The 15,356-nt window shown below is 44.1% G+C and overlaps 1 protein-coding gene across 2 annotated transcripts in view; it reads right to left on the bottom strand.

The window, feature by feature from the left end:
• DDR2 (discoidin domain receptor tyrosine kinase 2) overlaps nucleotides 1–15,356 on the bottom strand; it is a 136,604-nt gene that overhangs the window by 28,858 nt on the left and 92,390 nt on the right. For both annotated transcript variants that reach the window (XM_004589127.3, XM_058660559.1), the window contains exons 3-6: nucleotides 3,153–3,255; nucleotides 1,512–1,743; nucleotides 1,064–1,211; nucleotides 418–523 (exon numbers count right to left, since the gene is read on the bottom strand). In XM_004589127.3, coding sequence (XP_004589184.2) covers nucleotides 418–523; nucleotides 1,064–1,211; nucleotides 1,512–1,743; nucleotides 3,153–3,255 — 589 coding nt within the window. The remainder of the gene's footprint in view (nucleotides 1–417; nucleotides 524–1,063; nucleotides 1,212–1,511; nucleotides 1,744–3,152; nucleotides 3,256–15,356) is intronic.

The raw sequence follows: 15,356 nt of genomic DNA, 5'->3' as shown, positions 1-15,356 counted from the left end.
CATGTTTTTAACTTTTGTATTTATATAATCTATTCTTTCTGAATGCCTTGACCTGCTCCAATTCTTGCCATTTATTTATATAAGTATAACAATGTTTGTGTCATTATGTCCTATTTGCAAGATCAAAAAATATGCATATGACACTCAACAACACAAAACTGAGTCCTTGTTTTGTGTGATTTAGTGTTGCTTTCTATATGGTTGCTTTTCCTTCCTAAATTAGGATTTAAGTCCTTTGGAAGTAAATTCCATGTATTTTTATTTTATCTGTACTATTTCACAATGTATGCTATAGGGACTTAATAAATATGGTTTGTTGGTTAGTTAATTGGTTATTTATCCCAAAGTATAACAACATGTTCTTCTCTCTTAGTGGCCATTTTCTCATTCCAGTGACCAAGATTCCCCAGAACGTACCTGTACCCAACAGCTCCATCATAGACAGAATCATTCAGATAAATGATGGATCCTCCAGGGAGTACGAACTGCTGCCCAGCGGGAGCATTATAAGACACCAAGCCATCTGCCAAGAAAAACACAGTTGTCAGTGCCCTGGAGAAGGCATTGTGCTTGATAAGGAGACCAACTACCCCTGGGAGCCACAAAAGCTTCCAGGTTGCAAGCTGCACAGCATGTCCATTAGCTCTGATTCTGGGCACACAAGGTTCCCTGCTGAAGATCACTCCTCAATAGCAGTCAACAAACTGCATCATTCTGGGTGTGGAGCACCAAACCCTGGGTGGATAGGCCATGCTCCTGTTTCTAACCAAGAGGGATTTACCTCATGGGGTAGGGAACGTCCAGTCACAAGCTCATTTGGTTTCACCCTGCCAACACAGCCACAGGTTGGATTTGAAGTTCAACAAGTGTATATCAGGCTGGTCTTTTAACTTGATAGTGTAGCCCTCCAATGATGTTATAAATATCTAAATGATCCTTGGCAGAACAAAGTTTCCCCACCCTTACAGGGATAATTGAGCCCATCCCTTCCTGATTTGATTATTTATTTCCTAGGGAATGGGGTTTGTCATAGGCCTATAAGCTCCCTGTCCTCACGACCTACCTAGCCAAACACAGCCATAAAGCTCCACTCTCATGCACACATTCATGGAATGGTCAGTGACTGGAATGAAGCGAACAAATCTGGCCACAATGGGTGGCTCCAAGTCCTTCAGGCAAATGTCATAAGGGTTACTATTTCCGTCTAGTACCTGAGGAGAGAAAAGAGGAAAGTGAGGTGATAAGATAAAAGCACACTCATGCTCCTTCGCCTCCACCATTCTATCGTTAGGCTTCCTTTTTCTCTTAGGAAACAAGGGATCCACTCTGCTTCCCTCACAGCTGTGATATTCTCTAGGCCCACTTTCTGCCCTCCTTCACCCCAGGCCAGACATTTACTGGGGCACACTGGATCTGCAGACACATGTACCTACATAGACAACTTGTGCTCTTCTAGACTAAGACAAAAACGGTGTTGGACATCCCAGAGTCTGGAAGCTTCTTCTTCCTACCTGTTTCCCATGTCGATTCCGCCATGAGATCCAGCGACTGCCATCCCGACTGTAGTTGATCTTGTACATGGGGGCAAACTCAATGCCATGCCCCCCAGCATGGCGGCCCTGGGTCCCCACAAGAGTGATAAAGTGTAAGGTGTGTAGGTCAATCTGCAAAAACTCCTTCAGGTCATCAGGTTCCACTGGGATCTCTGGGCACCAGGCTCCATCCCCTTCTTCTGAGTCCAGCCTTGAGAAACGAGAGTTAGGTAGGAAAGGAGCCAACATGAAGCCATGCGGTTGTTTACTGATTCATAGCAAGCAGTTGCACTGTCCTGAGGCGAGAGAGTAGGCTGGGTGTTCAATGTAGATGAGTTCTTTGGGGGTTCTCCTCACCAGTCAGACTCTCCCAAAATACCTATTTGTGATTAGTTTCCCTTTCGTGAGGTTCCATGGAATTTAAAGGGAGTCGCCAGCAGGGAGCTGGAGTCTTTCACTGGTAACCAATATGTTCCATCCTGATGTATAAAGCCTCAAGGGAAATGAAACATTTCTAGCCTGGGTCGCTCTGTAATCATTTCACCATCCCTTCCTCCCACTTTGAGAATCAGCCTAGTAACTCCAGTCATTCCTGCTTGGACATTAAGTCACAGGGTTGCAGAACGATGGTTCCTAGAATCTTACATGTGGGCTCTGCACTGCAGTGGAATTCTAACCAGCAGGATATGCACAACCAGAGAAAGTCATGGAAACCAAAGAGGAGGACAAGGCTAAGGACCAGTCAGGGGAGTAGTAACAACTCTGGTTTTACTTTATTACATCCAGGCTGAGCTACACTCAGCATAATTAGGCAATCAGTGTAAGGTTTGTTTTGGCCACTTCTTGCCACTTTCCTTCTTCTCTGGAGCACTCTCTTTCCACAGACGTTACCCACTCAATTGCTGCTGCATTCCCACAGCACCACTCATCACTCCGGTGTTTCATACATTAAGCTAAATATTATGGAGGAGGTTTATCAGGCTGGTTTCCTTAGAGATAATTAAGCTTTTGACAAAATCAACACTCTCCAGGAAAAGAATTCAACTGGGAGGAGGATGAAGCCCCAACGAGCAGAGCAGTTTTTGAGTTTGGAGTTTTGGAATTTGGAGGAACTCTGAAGTTACACTACAAGGAACTCATCTCATTCTATTTAAGGATGAGGAAAGCTCTTCTATGGAAGATACCCTTGAGAGAGAAGAACTTTGGGGAAGCCCATGACACCTTGTATAGTGAGTAATGATTCACAGACATCCGTTGAGGAGTGCAGCTTTCTTAATTCCTGGTGTCCTGTATAACCTATACTGCCCCATGTCTGCCGTGTTGGCCTGCCTCCTGCAGCGACTCACAGTGAAAAAGGCCAAGGAAAGCAACTGTACTGCCATTCAGTGAACCCGTTCACTGTGGGGATTTTTGCTCTGGGATTTCTGTGGTTGCAATGGGATTGCAGGACCAACACAGGCAACCAAGCTTGGAGTTCTGTCCCTGAAAACACACAGCAGGATAAGCCCATTCATGTCCTTGCCCCATTCCCACAAGCTCCTGCCAGTACCACCCCTTTTCCCCTATCCAGGAAATCTGCCCACCCAAGAACTCGGGCTCTCCTGTGGTAACCATCCTCACCTTCCGTATTTGGCAGCTGTGGATTCTGACCACTGACTGGAAGCTGTGATGTCTTCATCTGGAATGTGGCCTCCTGACATGCCCAGAGGATAGCGGCATATGGCTGGACCAAGAGAAATGGAAAAGGATGTGCTTTGATTTATATTCGCAGAGCCGATAAAGAAGAATGTCACTGGTCATTGAACAGTTAATAAGAGATTTTAAATCTTGATGTGTCTTCTATGACCCCGATTTCATCACCCTGACTCTGCAAGACTTTTCTTGGTGATTCAGATTCCAAAAGCAATTGGGATTTCCAAAATATGACCATCCATCAGCCAAACTCAATAAATAATGTGATCCAGTGTCATGTAACACATTGAACCTTTGTATTTGGTGACAACCCAGTCACAGGTCCTTCCCCACTCATGATTATTGTAGTCAATTTCTAAGCAGTAGTGACTCCCTTTTCCTCTAGATAGAAGCGTGCATAAAACTGTGAAGCAAACCTACAAACTCTCTTATAAAGGGGTTAAAGGCACATTGCTGGTTCCCATCAGCAGAATGTTCTAGCTCTGGTCTGAAAACAATAACCTCTGGGGATGGACTTCTGATTCCTACCAAGTTAGAGTAGCATGGTCCAGATTTATTTTCCTGTGCTAAATAATCAAAAAGAGCAAAATGTATAAAATATTGAGTGATCCGTTTAGGTGAAGTATAACAGCCACGTTCATAGAACCAGAGAGTAGAATAAAGGTTTCTAGGGATGGAGGGTGCTGGAAATCGGGAGGTGATGCTCAATGAGTACCAAGTGTCACTTCTATAAGATAAAGAGCTTTTAGAGCTCTGCTGAACAGCACTGTGCCTATAGTTAACAACTCTCCATATCAACCCTCACATGTATTAACAGGGAAAATCTTAAGTGCTCCTAGCATAGTAGTAGCAGTAAAAAAATTCAGTACATTTTACATCTTCTACACTTCACTTGTTCTCTTAGTCCCACCTCTCTATTCAGCAATAAAAAGGAATAAACTGTCAATGCATGCTCTAACATGGATAAATTTCAAAAATAATCCTGTTGAGTTGAAAAATGTTGGACAAGAGAGTGCATATTGTCTGCTTTCACCTATCTGTAATTCTGAATGTGTAGCCAAGTCACTCTAGGGTGGTAGCAAGCAGATCAGTGCTTCCTCAGGGGTAGGAGAGTGGTCAGAATTACAAAGAAGAAAAAAACTGGGGCAGAGGTGAATGTGGTCCTTGATCTCAAGACAGTAATGATTTTCTGGGATATATATGTCAAACAGATCAAATTGTGCTTTTTTTTTTAAAATAGCTTGTCATTTTTTGACAGAAGGGGAAGAGAGAAGCAGATGGAGAGAGAGAGAGAGCTCCCATCTGCTAGTTCATTTCCCAAATGCTCACAAAGGCCAGAACCAAGTCAGGTCAAAACCAGGAATATGAAACTTATTTCCAACCTTCCCATGTGACTGGCAGGAGTTCATTCACTTGAATCACCACCTGCTGCCTCCTGGGGTCTGGATTCATTAACAGGAATGTGGAGTTGGGAGTGAGTATAGGACTTTAAACCAACTACTCCAATGTGGCACGCAGGCATCTTAACCACTAGACCACACCTTGGCCTTCAAATCGTGTGTTTACTTTCTTATATGCAAATTACACTTCAATAAAGTATCCATGCTGTTTCATTTCTAAGACGTATGTTTATAAGACAGAAATAAACTGCTCATAGGTAATTAACTTCCAAGAAATCCTTCCTTCCTTAAGAAATGCTAGGGTAGAGATGGCAGGGAGATGTTCCCGGGTTTGCAAGAGGACAGAAGAAGGAAAACTGAAGTACTAGTAGGTCCTAAGCCCTAGTTCCTGGAAGTGTCCTGGAGAGGGAGCAAAGCACCAACGAAAAAAAGGATTCATGCGAGCTCAGTGTGCAAGCCTGGCTCAGAAACAGAACTTCTGTGTCTAAGAACTACACCAGACTTGGCGAATGAGGCTTTCCACCGCCACTCTGAAGAACTGGAGTCAGCAGGGCCCTTCTGCCACTGTCACACCAGTAGAGTTCTTGATTGTGATCTGCTCCTACCGAGGGCATGAATGGCTCTAGGCCACGGAGTAGCTGACTCTTACAAAGTAACAATTAGGCAAAGCTCATGCGAGCAGTTTTGGCAAGAAGCACGCTCCTTTTCCTAAACGGACCATTTTCATGGTCACTACTGACTGTGTTCTCCATCTCAAATTGAGTCAAGACGTGAATATGGGAGTCTAGTCTCATCTTGTTTATTCTTACCAAACATCATTTCTTCACCTGATGTGTCATAGGTTTTACTCCAGCATTAGGTATGTATCTGAAGTGTTTTGGGATGAAGCAACTGTTTCTCCGACTGCATGTTCTCTGAGAAGTGACATTGCAATAAATAGTGGGATGAGCAAATACTAATGCAAGATGTCAGTGGGGCCCAAGTGACCCAGAGGTGAGGTCTGTGCGTGATGTTCTGTTTCTTCCTTCCAGACCTCTGAAACCACACCCTTTTCTCAGGCCAGCTGTGATTTCTTCCTCCCTCAGATCAGTTCTTGACATTGCTGGGTGTACTAAGTGTTTTATTCCCCAGTGTTTGAATAGTGAGAAGCTCCAATGCATTTTTCAGATGTATTAACATTTGGGACCAAGCCTGGCTACAAATGAAGTGGAGCTCTGCTTCCTCCCTTGCTACTGTGCTGTGTGTGTCTGCCTGCCTCGGGGACCTCTTAAGAAGGGGTTCTGGCTGGCTAACACAGGCATTTCTGGTTCCTTTGGCTACCATCCATGTCATGGCATTCCTAGTTGCCATCCTGACTCCAAAAATAAGAATTTTTAAGTTTGCAAAATGGTTTTCCATAGCTTGTTTCTTTTTCACCCTTAAAACAGCACAGCTTATGGAGCAGGCAGGTCCAGGTAATTATTCTCAAAATTTATATAAAGATATGAGCCAAAGGCCCATGCTTATTAAGTTGTAGAGATTTGACACTATGCCCCAATTCCAAATTTGTCCCAATAGCCCAAGCCGATGGCTTGATGCCGGCTGCTACTACACTTGGTTGCTGGCAGAAGCACTGCACCTTAGCAAGAATTGTTCCCTGGCGTCCTCCCTTCTGAAACCAAGCATTTGTTCATAAAACCAGACCCCCGTACCCGACCTCATTCCCCAGAAGGTTGTGGTTGGTCTTCAAAACTTCATGAAAATTTTTTGGAAAAACTCTATGCATAAATTTTAAAAATTAGAGATACCAAAATAAACGTATTTGTCAAGCTTTTTATCTCAGAATAATTTTAAATTCACAAAACAAAAATTGTGAATGCAGTATCCCCACTTACCCCACACTTGGCAGCTCCCTGCTGTTAACATTTCCTGATCAATATGATCCATTTGTCATCATTAATAAGTCATATGCTTAAAGAACCATCCCCCTATTTTCTAAATTCAAACTTGTTTCCATTTTCTGCAAACTTTTGGAAGCTGCTTTGTATATAATATGAGGAAACATGACAGGTGCTAGAAACAGAAATACAATATGTGGAGGGGATAGGCGTCCCTTTACATTGTCAAGAAGGACTCATGGATAAGGTGACTGACCCAAGACCCAAGTGGAGAGAGAGAGCAAGCCAGGTGACTCTCAGAAGGGAGGTTTATGCAAAAAGAACAGCAAACACAAGCAGGTGCTTGAGGACGTAGCATACTTGAAACCAAGGATGTTTGAGGTACAGCAAGGGGGACAGTATACCCCAAATGACAGTGAAGGTATTACATTAGAACTCTAATTTTGTAATGTAAAGAACGAAAGACTTATAAGTACTAATGGTAATAAATGCCTTCTGCCTCTGATTGCTGGCATTTTAGGTATCCCTATTATGACATTGGAGACATACTGTTTTGTTATGGAAAAATTATGATTATTTGTGTATCTTATCTAACCAACAGATGGTAAACTTTCTGGAGATAAAAGGTTCATTTTGTTAATTTTTATTCATCAGTGCATATCTGGAGAGAGAACAGCTACTCAAAAAATACTTACTGAAAAGAGAAAATAAACCTTAGAGAAAGATACAAATTAGGACTGAGAATAAAGTTGAGTAAAATACAGACTTCTTCCAAACCTCATCTCCTAATCATTTCTACTTCAGTTGACTCCATTCTCTCAAGAACTCAACCCCCAAATCCTGAGGCCTTCCTTGACTTCCTTCATGTCCTGTAATTAGTCCCTTGATCGGTAGAAAACCTTGTTGGCTACACGAGAAATGTCTTCCACAGCCCTGGTTTCCTTTCACCTATTTTGCTATCATCCTGAGCCAATTCACTGCCCTCTATCATGAGGCATAGTGCAATAATCTCCTTGCTAACCTCCCTCTCCTCACCTTTGACCATGTACCTTTCAAACTCTTGCCTAGAACACTTCAGTAAACTTCCCACTCAGAGTAACATTCCCATTCCTTACAGGAACTGCAGGGCCCTTCCGATCTGTCCCCTCGCTATGTGGGACCTTATTCTACCCCATTCTCTGCCAAAGCCACACAGGTCCCTTTACTGTTCCTCTCACACACCGAATGCCTTCTCTTTAAGAATTGACATTTACTGCTTAAAGATTTGATTCAACGTTGCAAAAATTGGCATGAGGTAGAGGAAAGAGAAATAGGATATTGTGTTTCCTGTTCTTCCTCTTAACATGTCTAAACGCCACATGGATTTTTTAAGCAACAGTTAAAGTAGCAGTGTTTTGTTCTTTCTTAGAGGCATTTAAAGCAATCAGGCAGCTTCGAATCAGCACTTTATTAAATTTATTAAATTATACTAATAATAATAACATCCATTTTGAAGCATTTTCAAGTGTCAGAAGATATAAGAATTCTCAATCACTATTTCACATCCTCCATTGATTACACATTCTGTAAGTAGGAATTTTAAGTGAACTCCACCATCCTTTGAATAAACACAAGATCTGAAATCCACAAAGCTACACAACCTCTGAAAATCAAGAGGTCAAATCCACTCCTTTCTCTGCCACCTACACCGTGTGGGGGTAGGAGCAAGCTCCTAGGCCTCAGATTCCTTCTGTGGAAAGCAAGGGAGCTGGATTGACATTCTGCAGGGTTGGGTTTCCCAAAAGCCAGTCTATGCCAATGGTTTTAGGATGACCAGGGGAGGGCCGAGGGTCTGTGCTGAGCAGCCACTGCTAGTTGGCTTTGGTGTATCTGAAGATGAGTTCAGGAATCTCCTGATTTGTAAATTTCCCGGTGCCTCTGCTGTGTGGCCCTGCTGCAGGTGCCTTGCTCCCAGATCCATTCCTGCTTTAAGTTGTCTTTATCAGACCTTTTCAATGGGACTATGCTTTCCGGGGTTAGGAACGCTTTTGTGTTGTGGAATTTTTTCATTTTTGAGAACTTTCACCATTAAACAGAAGCATAAAAATAGAAGTGAAGTGCGTGTAGAGGTGCGTGTGTGTGTGTGTGTGTGTGTGAGAGAGAGAGAGAAAGAGAGCCAACATAGAATTTTGTATTAGTGTCGAAGTACTATCACTGAAGGTTCTTTTCTCCCTTACCATAATGCATGTGACTTTTCATTGTTTTAGAGCTATGATCCTCAGAGAGTTGCATGACACGAGAACTTTCTTGAATGCAGTTCTCAGTCTGTGTCCTGAATCTACTGAGTTAGAAGCTCTGGGGATGGGCCCAGCCCTCCAGGTGACACTGATGTGCACTCACAATCAAGAAGTGGAGGGACTAGGGCATGAAATGAAGCTTCAACTCTCTAGAAAAAGAAAATGTTGAATATATCTGTGTTCCTCTCCTCATCATTCCAACCAGTGCTTCCACCAAACAAAAGGCTTTAAGGCAACTCTGAGTAGACAGTAGAGAGGTAATGACATTACTGAGCACAGGAAGAGAACCCTCAAGAGCTGGAATGATTGACTATTTATCCCTAGAGACCATTAGAGCATTGGTGGGGAAGAAGCAGAGTGACAGGTGGCATGCTATTCCTGCAAACAATCAGAGGGTGAGAGGCAAACATGTCCTCTTCCAGTTATCTAGCCCCTCAGCAAGTTCCCAAAAACCTACTTCTCACAGATTTCTGGAGTCCAGCTTTCCTTGCCCCCACCCCATCCCTACAGGGCTTAGCTGCCACCTCCTTGCATCTGGATTACCATACGGCCTTCCAGTTCCTCTTTCTGGTTGCTCTATTGACACTTCTGTACAGTGTAAATAAAGTGAGCTTCCTAAAACTAAAGCTTCCTGATGAAATCTTCCCACAGTTTGTCACTCACATTGCTTGCCTGATGAACTTCAACCTATTCTCTCGCCTCATCTTGTGTCATCCCCAGACTTTTACCCATTAGGCCTCAGCACACTGGCTTTATTTCATTCCCTTGAATGCGTGAGGTCCATCAACTAGAGTCTTCCACATGAGTTTCAAGGACCCAACCTCTTGAGTCATCATTTGCTGTCACCCAACATACAAGTAAGAAGGAAGCTAGAATTCAGCACAAAGCTTGAACTTGAACACAGGTACTCCAATATGGGATAAGGGTATGCCAAGCAGGAGCCTCACTGCTGTGCTACACTTCAAGCCAGAATGCATTGTGGAAAATAATGAAAATGGAATCATGTCCGATTCTTCCTTTTCTCCTTTGGCACCTGCCAGCATACAGTACTCATTAGAAGCTCAACATACAATTGACAAATAATTAAACAGTAGTACTAGAAAATACCGGAAGTGCTAGTACTCAAAGGTACTAGTAGTACTAGGCATGTGTATGGAAGCATGAATGCAAAGATGGATAAGTGGAGACTGAGCATCACTGCACAGTGAACTGCGATGAAGTCATTTCCCTGCCCAGTGCTCTTCATGTGCTTGACCATGTGAGGGATTTACTACATGTCGTTGAAGACGTAGCCTGCTCCATCATGTTTCAGAAGGCAGTGCCTATACTGACAAGTGTCAGGACTTGTCTAAGTGGCACTGTCTTCCTACAGTTCACACATCCAGAAGATTATAAGCAGCAGGTGCAGAACCACCTTTTTTTCTTTTTTAGATTTTTATTATTTATTCTTATTGGAAAGGCAGATATATAGAGAAGAGGAGAGACAGAGAGGAAGATCTTCCATCTGCTGATTCACTCTCCAAGTGGCTGCAATGGCTGGAGCTGAGCTGATCCAAAGCCAGGAGCCGAAAGCCTCTTCCAGGTCTCCCACACTGGTGCAGGGTCCCAATGCTTTGGGCTGTCCTTGATTGCTTTCCCAGGCCACAAGCAGGGAGCTGGATGGGAAGCAGGGTTCTGGGACACAAACCAGTACCCATGTGGGATCTGGGGAGCAAGGACTTTGGCGACTAGGCTGCTGCACTGGGCCTAGGATCACCTTTTCTAAGGCTGCGGTGTATTTGCAGGAGAGGAAGAGGAACTCTGGCACGAGCAGTAGCCCGTGGTTACTGGATAATTACTCATCAAGTTTCACGCAAGAGAAGAGGCCCAGAGGACTGGAAGAATAGGGACAGGCAGGCTTCTTATTCTGTGACTTGTTGAGGAAGATTATGCCAGATTTAGCCTCTGGGCTACAAGTATTATAGCAGCCTCTTTTACCTCTGCGAGTATATCTTAAGCACCCCTCTCCGCAGTGTATCCATGAAACCATACATAACACTGAAATATACATCTTATTATACATATATACAATTGTATATTATCTATAACTGTATAGTTTTGTATATACATGCAATTTTATATTGTATGTGTATTACATTTATATATATACTATGTTTTTTCCAATAGATACATAACTATGATAAAATTTAATTTAAATGAGGCACAGTAAGGCGCTAATAACAGAAACCAATATCAAGATTAAATAATTACAATATACTGCAATAAAAGTTCTGTGAATGGTAGTCTCTCTCTCTCTCTCGACATACTTGACTGTACCATCCTCACCCTTCTCCCTGTCATGAGGCCAAATGATACAAAGCCTACGTGCTGAGACGAAGTGAATGACACAGGCCACAGGTGCACAGAGCAGGGGTTGTGAGATTTCATCATGCTGTTCAGAATAACACACAATTTAAAATGCATGAATTGTTCCTGTCTGGAATTTTCTGGTCCACAGTTCATTGAATGTAACTGAAGCCACAGAAAACAAAATTTCCGATCATGGAGGAAGGGATTTATTGGGTAAACCATCTTTGAGCAGTGAGAATCAGAATGGGGGGTCTAGAAATTGGGATCAATGAATCTAAGGGTGAGGAGCAGTTAAGACATCAAAGTCATGTTAAGCAAGTAGGCCAAGATTCTTGGTGAATCAATAAGCCCTTGGAGCCCCAGAGAACGGGCATCAGAAGAGCTGATCTTGGATGGCCTTTCGCATCCCACTGGGGCCTTGGAACCAGAAGTCTTGGCTCAGGGCAACCAACGTGGCACTTCTCAGCAACACCAGTGTCGTTTTCCTACTGCATGTGCCTATTTTAGGTAAACTCCTTCTGTGGAAGGGACCTTGGCCAACAGGGAAGAAACAACTGCCAAGATGGCTGACGTCCCAAGTCAGGGCTCCTCACTTTCCCCCAAGCCCACTTAACTGCTCATCAGGCCCCATCAACCTGTCATCTTTATGAAACTATGACACAAGGAGAAGCATTGAAAAGTGAGAATAACAAAGGAAGCAAGAGACACTGCAGCAAAGGCTCTCCTGATTTTGTCTGCTGAGTTGTTTCGGTGGTTTCCGGATGTTTCCGCTTCCCACCAATCTCCTGGAAAGACAAACTAATTCACTTTTCCAGTTTCCCAGAGTGGAAAACTACCAGCCCCAGCTGCTGCTGGCCCAGCTGGGAGCTCAACCCATCCTGTGCTATGGTAGGCCTGGCCAGCAGTTTGAGGAGCAGCAGCTGCCACCAGGCCCTAGCTTCCCAAGAATTATTTTTTCAAACTCTCCTGCCAAGGTTGAGAGCTTGAAAGGGCTGCTTGTTGCATGATGTTGACCCTCTCAGTACTGGTTCCAGGCCACAGGCTGCCCGTCAATGAGTGCCCTATATGCAGCTTCCAGGAAAACACACACGGGACATGAAAGGTCAGAGGCATGGACACCTCCTCCCTGGTCCTCTCTGAGCACACAGGGTTGTTGGCAGAAGTGTTATTGAACTCAAGCAGAGTGAGAGTGGGCGGCAAATCAATCTTTGTTAAATAAGGACAAACTGCAACAATCAACTTTAAAACCAAAAACAGGATTTGAAGAACTTCCAATGGCTCCACATTAGGGATCATATCCTCTGGAGCTGACTTTTGACACAGCAATTAAGACACTGCTTGGGATGCCTGCATGCCAAATTGTAGTACCTGGGACAGTCTGATCCAGCTTCCCGCAAATGCATACCCTGGAAAGCATCAGGTGATGCCTCAAGTACTTGAGTCCTTGCTAATCATGTGACAGACATGATGGTACTTGAGTTTCTACCTCTTGGTTTCAGCCTAGCTCAGTCTTGGCCATTGCAGGCCTTTGGGGAGTAAACCAACGGATCGGAGCTTTCTTTCTGCCTTGTCCTGTTTCTCTCTCTCTCCCCCTCTCTCTCACTCTTTCTATCTCTCTTTCTGCCTTTCAAATGTGTATCTGTGTGTGTGTTTATATACAGATATGCCTATCAGAACCTCTGAGACCCAGAACAATGAGCAGACTCTTCAACAGCCACACAGATGACTGGTATAATCACAACTAAAATCCATCTCCAAATTCCTGACTTCTTTCTTCAACCTCAGGCTACCACGATCTAGTTCTTTCAATCCCTGAAAGGAATATGTAGTCCAACCAATCACGTAGGACCCCTGCTCCCCACAAGTTCCAAATATCAGGCTAGTTTTCTGTGTAGGATAATATCTAGACAACGGGATCCTCAAAGAGTTAGGCAGAGTCATCTGGATCTCTTTCTTCGGGCTCCAGGGCTATCCTTTCAGTACAATGGGGTTATTTCACCAAGACCTCTTTTTCCCCAAATAGAGATTTTCCTTAGGAACAGGATTGCAGAATTTCTGGAAGCCCAAAATGTCTTCCAGAAGCAATTATTGCAGAACTTCAGGGATGAAGTCCTCGCATTTGTGGACCTTGGGAAACTGAGGTGTGGGTCAGAAACTGTTCTTTCTGGTTGAGCAGGTCAATAATATTTGCATGGTAAAATAATATGCCCTTTCCCACAGCAGGAAGGGAAACCAAAGACAGCTGGGTTACCAAGAAGGTCAGGAGCTGAGATGAAAATTAGGGTATGAATGGGAATCATGCTGAATAGTTGGTTCCGCCACTTTGGGGTTTGGGGATCCTGAGAGTGGTTACCAAAACTCCTGAGAACTTCAGTTTCTTTATCTTTAATGATGCTGTCCAACAGGATAGCTGTAGGAGAAGAGGTGATCATTTGTTTTAAATATCATTGTCGGGCCTGGCGGCGTGGCCTAGCGGCTAAAGTCCTCACCTTGAACGCACCAGGATCCCATATGGGCGCCGGTTCTAGTCCCGACTGCTCCACTTCCCATCCACCTCCCTGCTTCTGGCCTGCCAAAGCTTTGGGACACTGCACCCGCATGGGAGACCTGGAAGAGGTTCCTGGGTCCCGGCATCGGATCGGCGCGCACCGGCCCATTGCGGCTCACTTGGGGAATGAAACATCAGATGGAAGATCTTCCTCTCTGTCTCTCCTCCTCTCTGTATATCTGACTTTCCAATAATAATAATAAATCTTTAAAAATACATATATCACTGTCACCCTTTCTTAAGCAATTCAGAGGTTTTTGTAGTGTTAGAAACTTAAGCTTCCAGCCTTAGTTCAATAGTCATAATGTTTCTTGTTTATAAGAACACTGTAAGAAACATGGATTAAAATGTCAGATGTCACGCAGCAATACTATTGAATAAATATTTGGTATTTTAAAAATTAAGCTTTCTGGGCCAGGCATGGTAGCCTAGTAGTTAAAGTCCTTGCCTTGCATGCATCAGGATCCCACATGGGCACCGGTTCTAATCCCGGCGGCCCACTTACCATCCAGCTATCTACTTGTGGTCTAGGAAAGCAGTGGAGGATAGCCCAAAGCCTTGCGACCCTGCACCTACATGGGAGACCCAGAAGAAGCTCCTGGTTCCTGGCTTCAGATCAGCTCAGTTCCAGTCATTGCAGCTGCTTGGGGAACGAACGAACGGAATGGAGTGAATGGACAAAAGATCTTCCTTTCTCTCCTCCTCTCTATATATCTGACTTTCCAATAAAAATAAATAAATCTTTTTTTTTTAAAGTAAGCTTTCTGTTTCTGTTTCCAGAAACAAAAAGACAGAGTAGCTGTTGGGAGCACTGACAATGCCCTGCCCTAAGATGGCGCCTGGACCCTACTTCCTCTTGGAGACAGGTTTCAGGAAGTGCCCTGTGATTGGCCCTTTACTGCTTGCCTCAGGCGTGTAAGCTGATTGGAGGATTGAGAGATAGCCAGGGGCCTTGGGGGAGGGGTGAGGAGGTTCTCTGTGTAACGGAAATAACGGAATTAACTGACTTAACTGAAGGCTTCTGGGTAACGGATTTAACGGATAGGAGGGATATATAAGCCAGGGGCTTCTGCCCCAAAGGAGGAACTGAAGGTTGGAATAAAAGTGCCTCTGAAACGTCCTCCAGTGTCGGGTGATTTCTTCCGCGGGACGGGAGACACCGATAAGTAGCCTGAAGTAATCTACTCTCTCTGAGCATAACTGAAAGGGGTAAAATTTGTGAAGTCATCGGTTTGAAGGTCTCATTGCCACTGAAGCTATGACAATGAGAAACTGGGAGACAAGAGAACTTCTGCAGCCACTTCTAGCACTCATCAGCTTGGGGCAGGAGCAAGAGGCTGACTCTGTGCTTGCCATGACAGGACACAGTCAGCAGGTTTCAGGGAGACCTGGGATCCCTCGGGCATGCAGCCATTTTGTCACGCAACAGAAGTACCAATGCTAGGACTGTGTGCAAGAGGAATGTAAAAATTCTCAGGAGGAAAAAAACCTCTGAAAAATAAAGCTGCGGTTTTTAGTATAAGAAGACAAAGAGCAGAGTCCAGGGCTTGCCAGGGAAGAGAACAGACAGGAGGTCTTAAGAAACACTGAATGACTAAGATTTGAGGCTTAGATCCTACCGACTACCCAGAGTGTAGATTTCTTCCTCTGCCAAATAAGAGTTGACCCAAGTGCTGTAACTG

This window comes from Ochotona princeps, chromosome 2 (assembly GCF_030435755.1).
Source record: "Ochotona princeps isolate mOchPri1 chromosome 2, mOchPri1.hap1, whole genome shotgun sequence".
NCBI classification, from domain to species: Eukaryota; Metazoa; Chordata; class Mammalia; order Lagomorpha; family Ochotonidae; genus Ochotona; species Ochotona princeps.
This window is presented reverse-complemented; position numbering and strand designations above follow the sequence as displayed.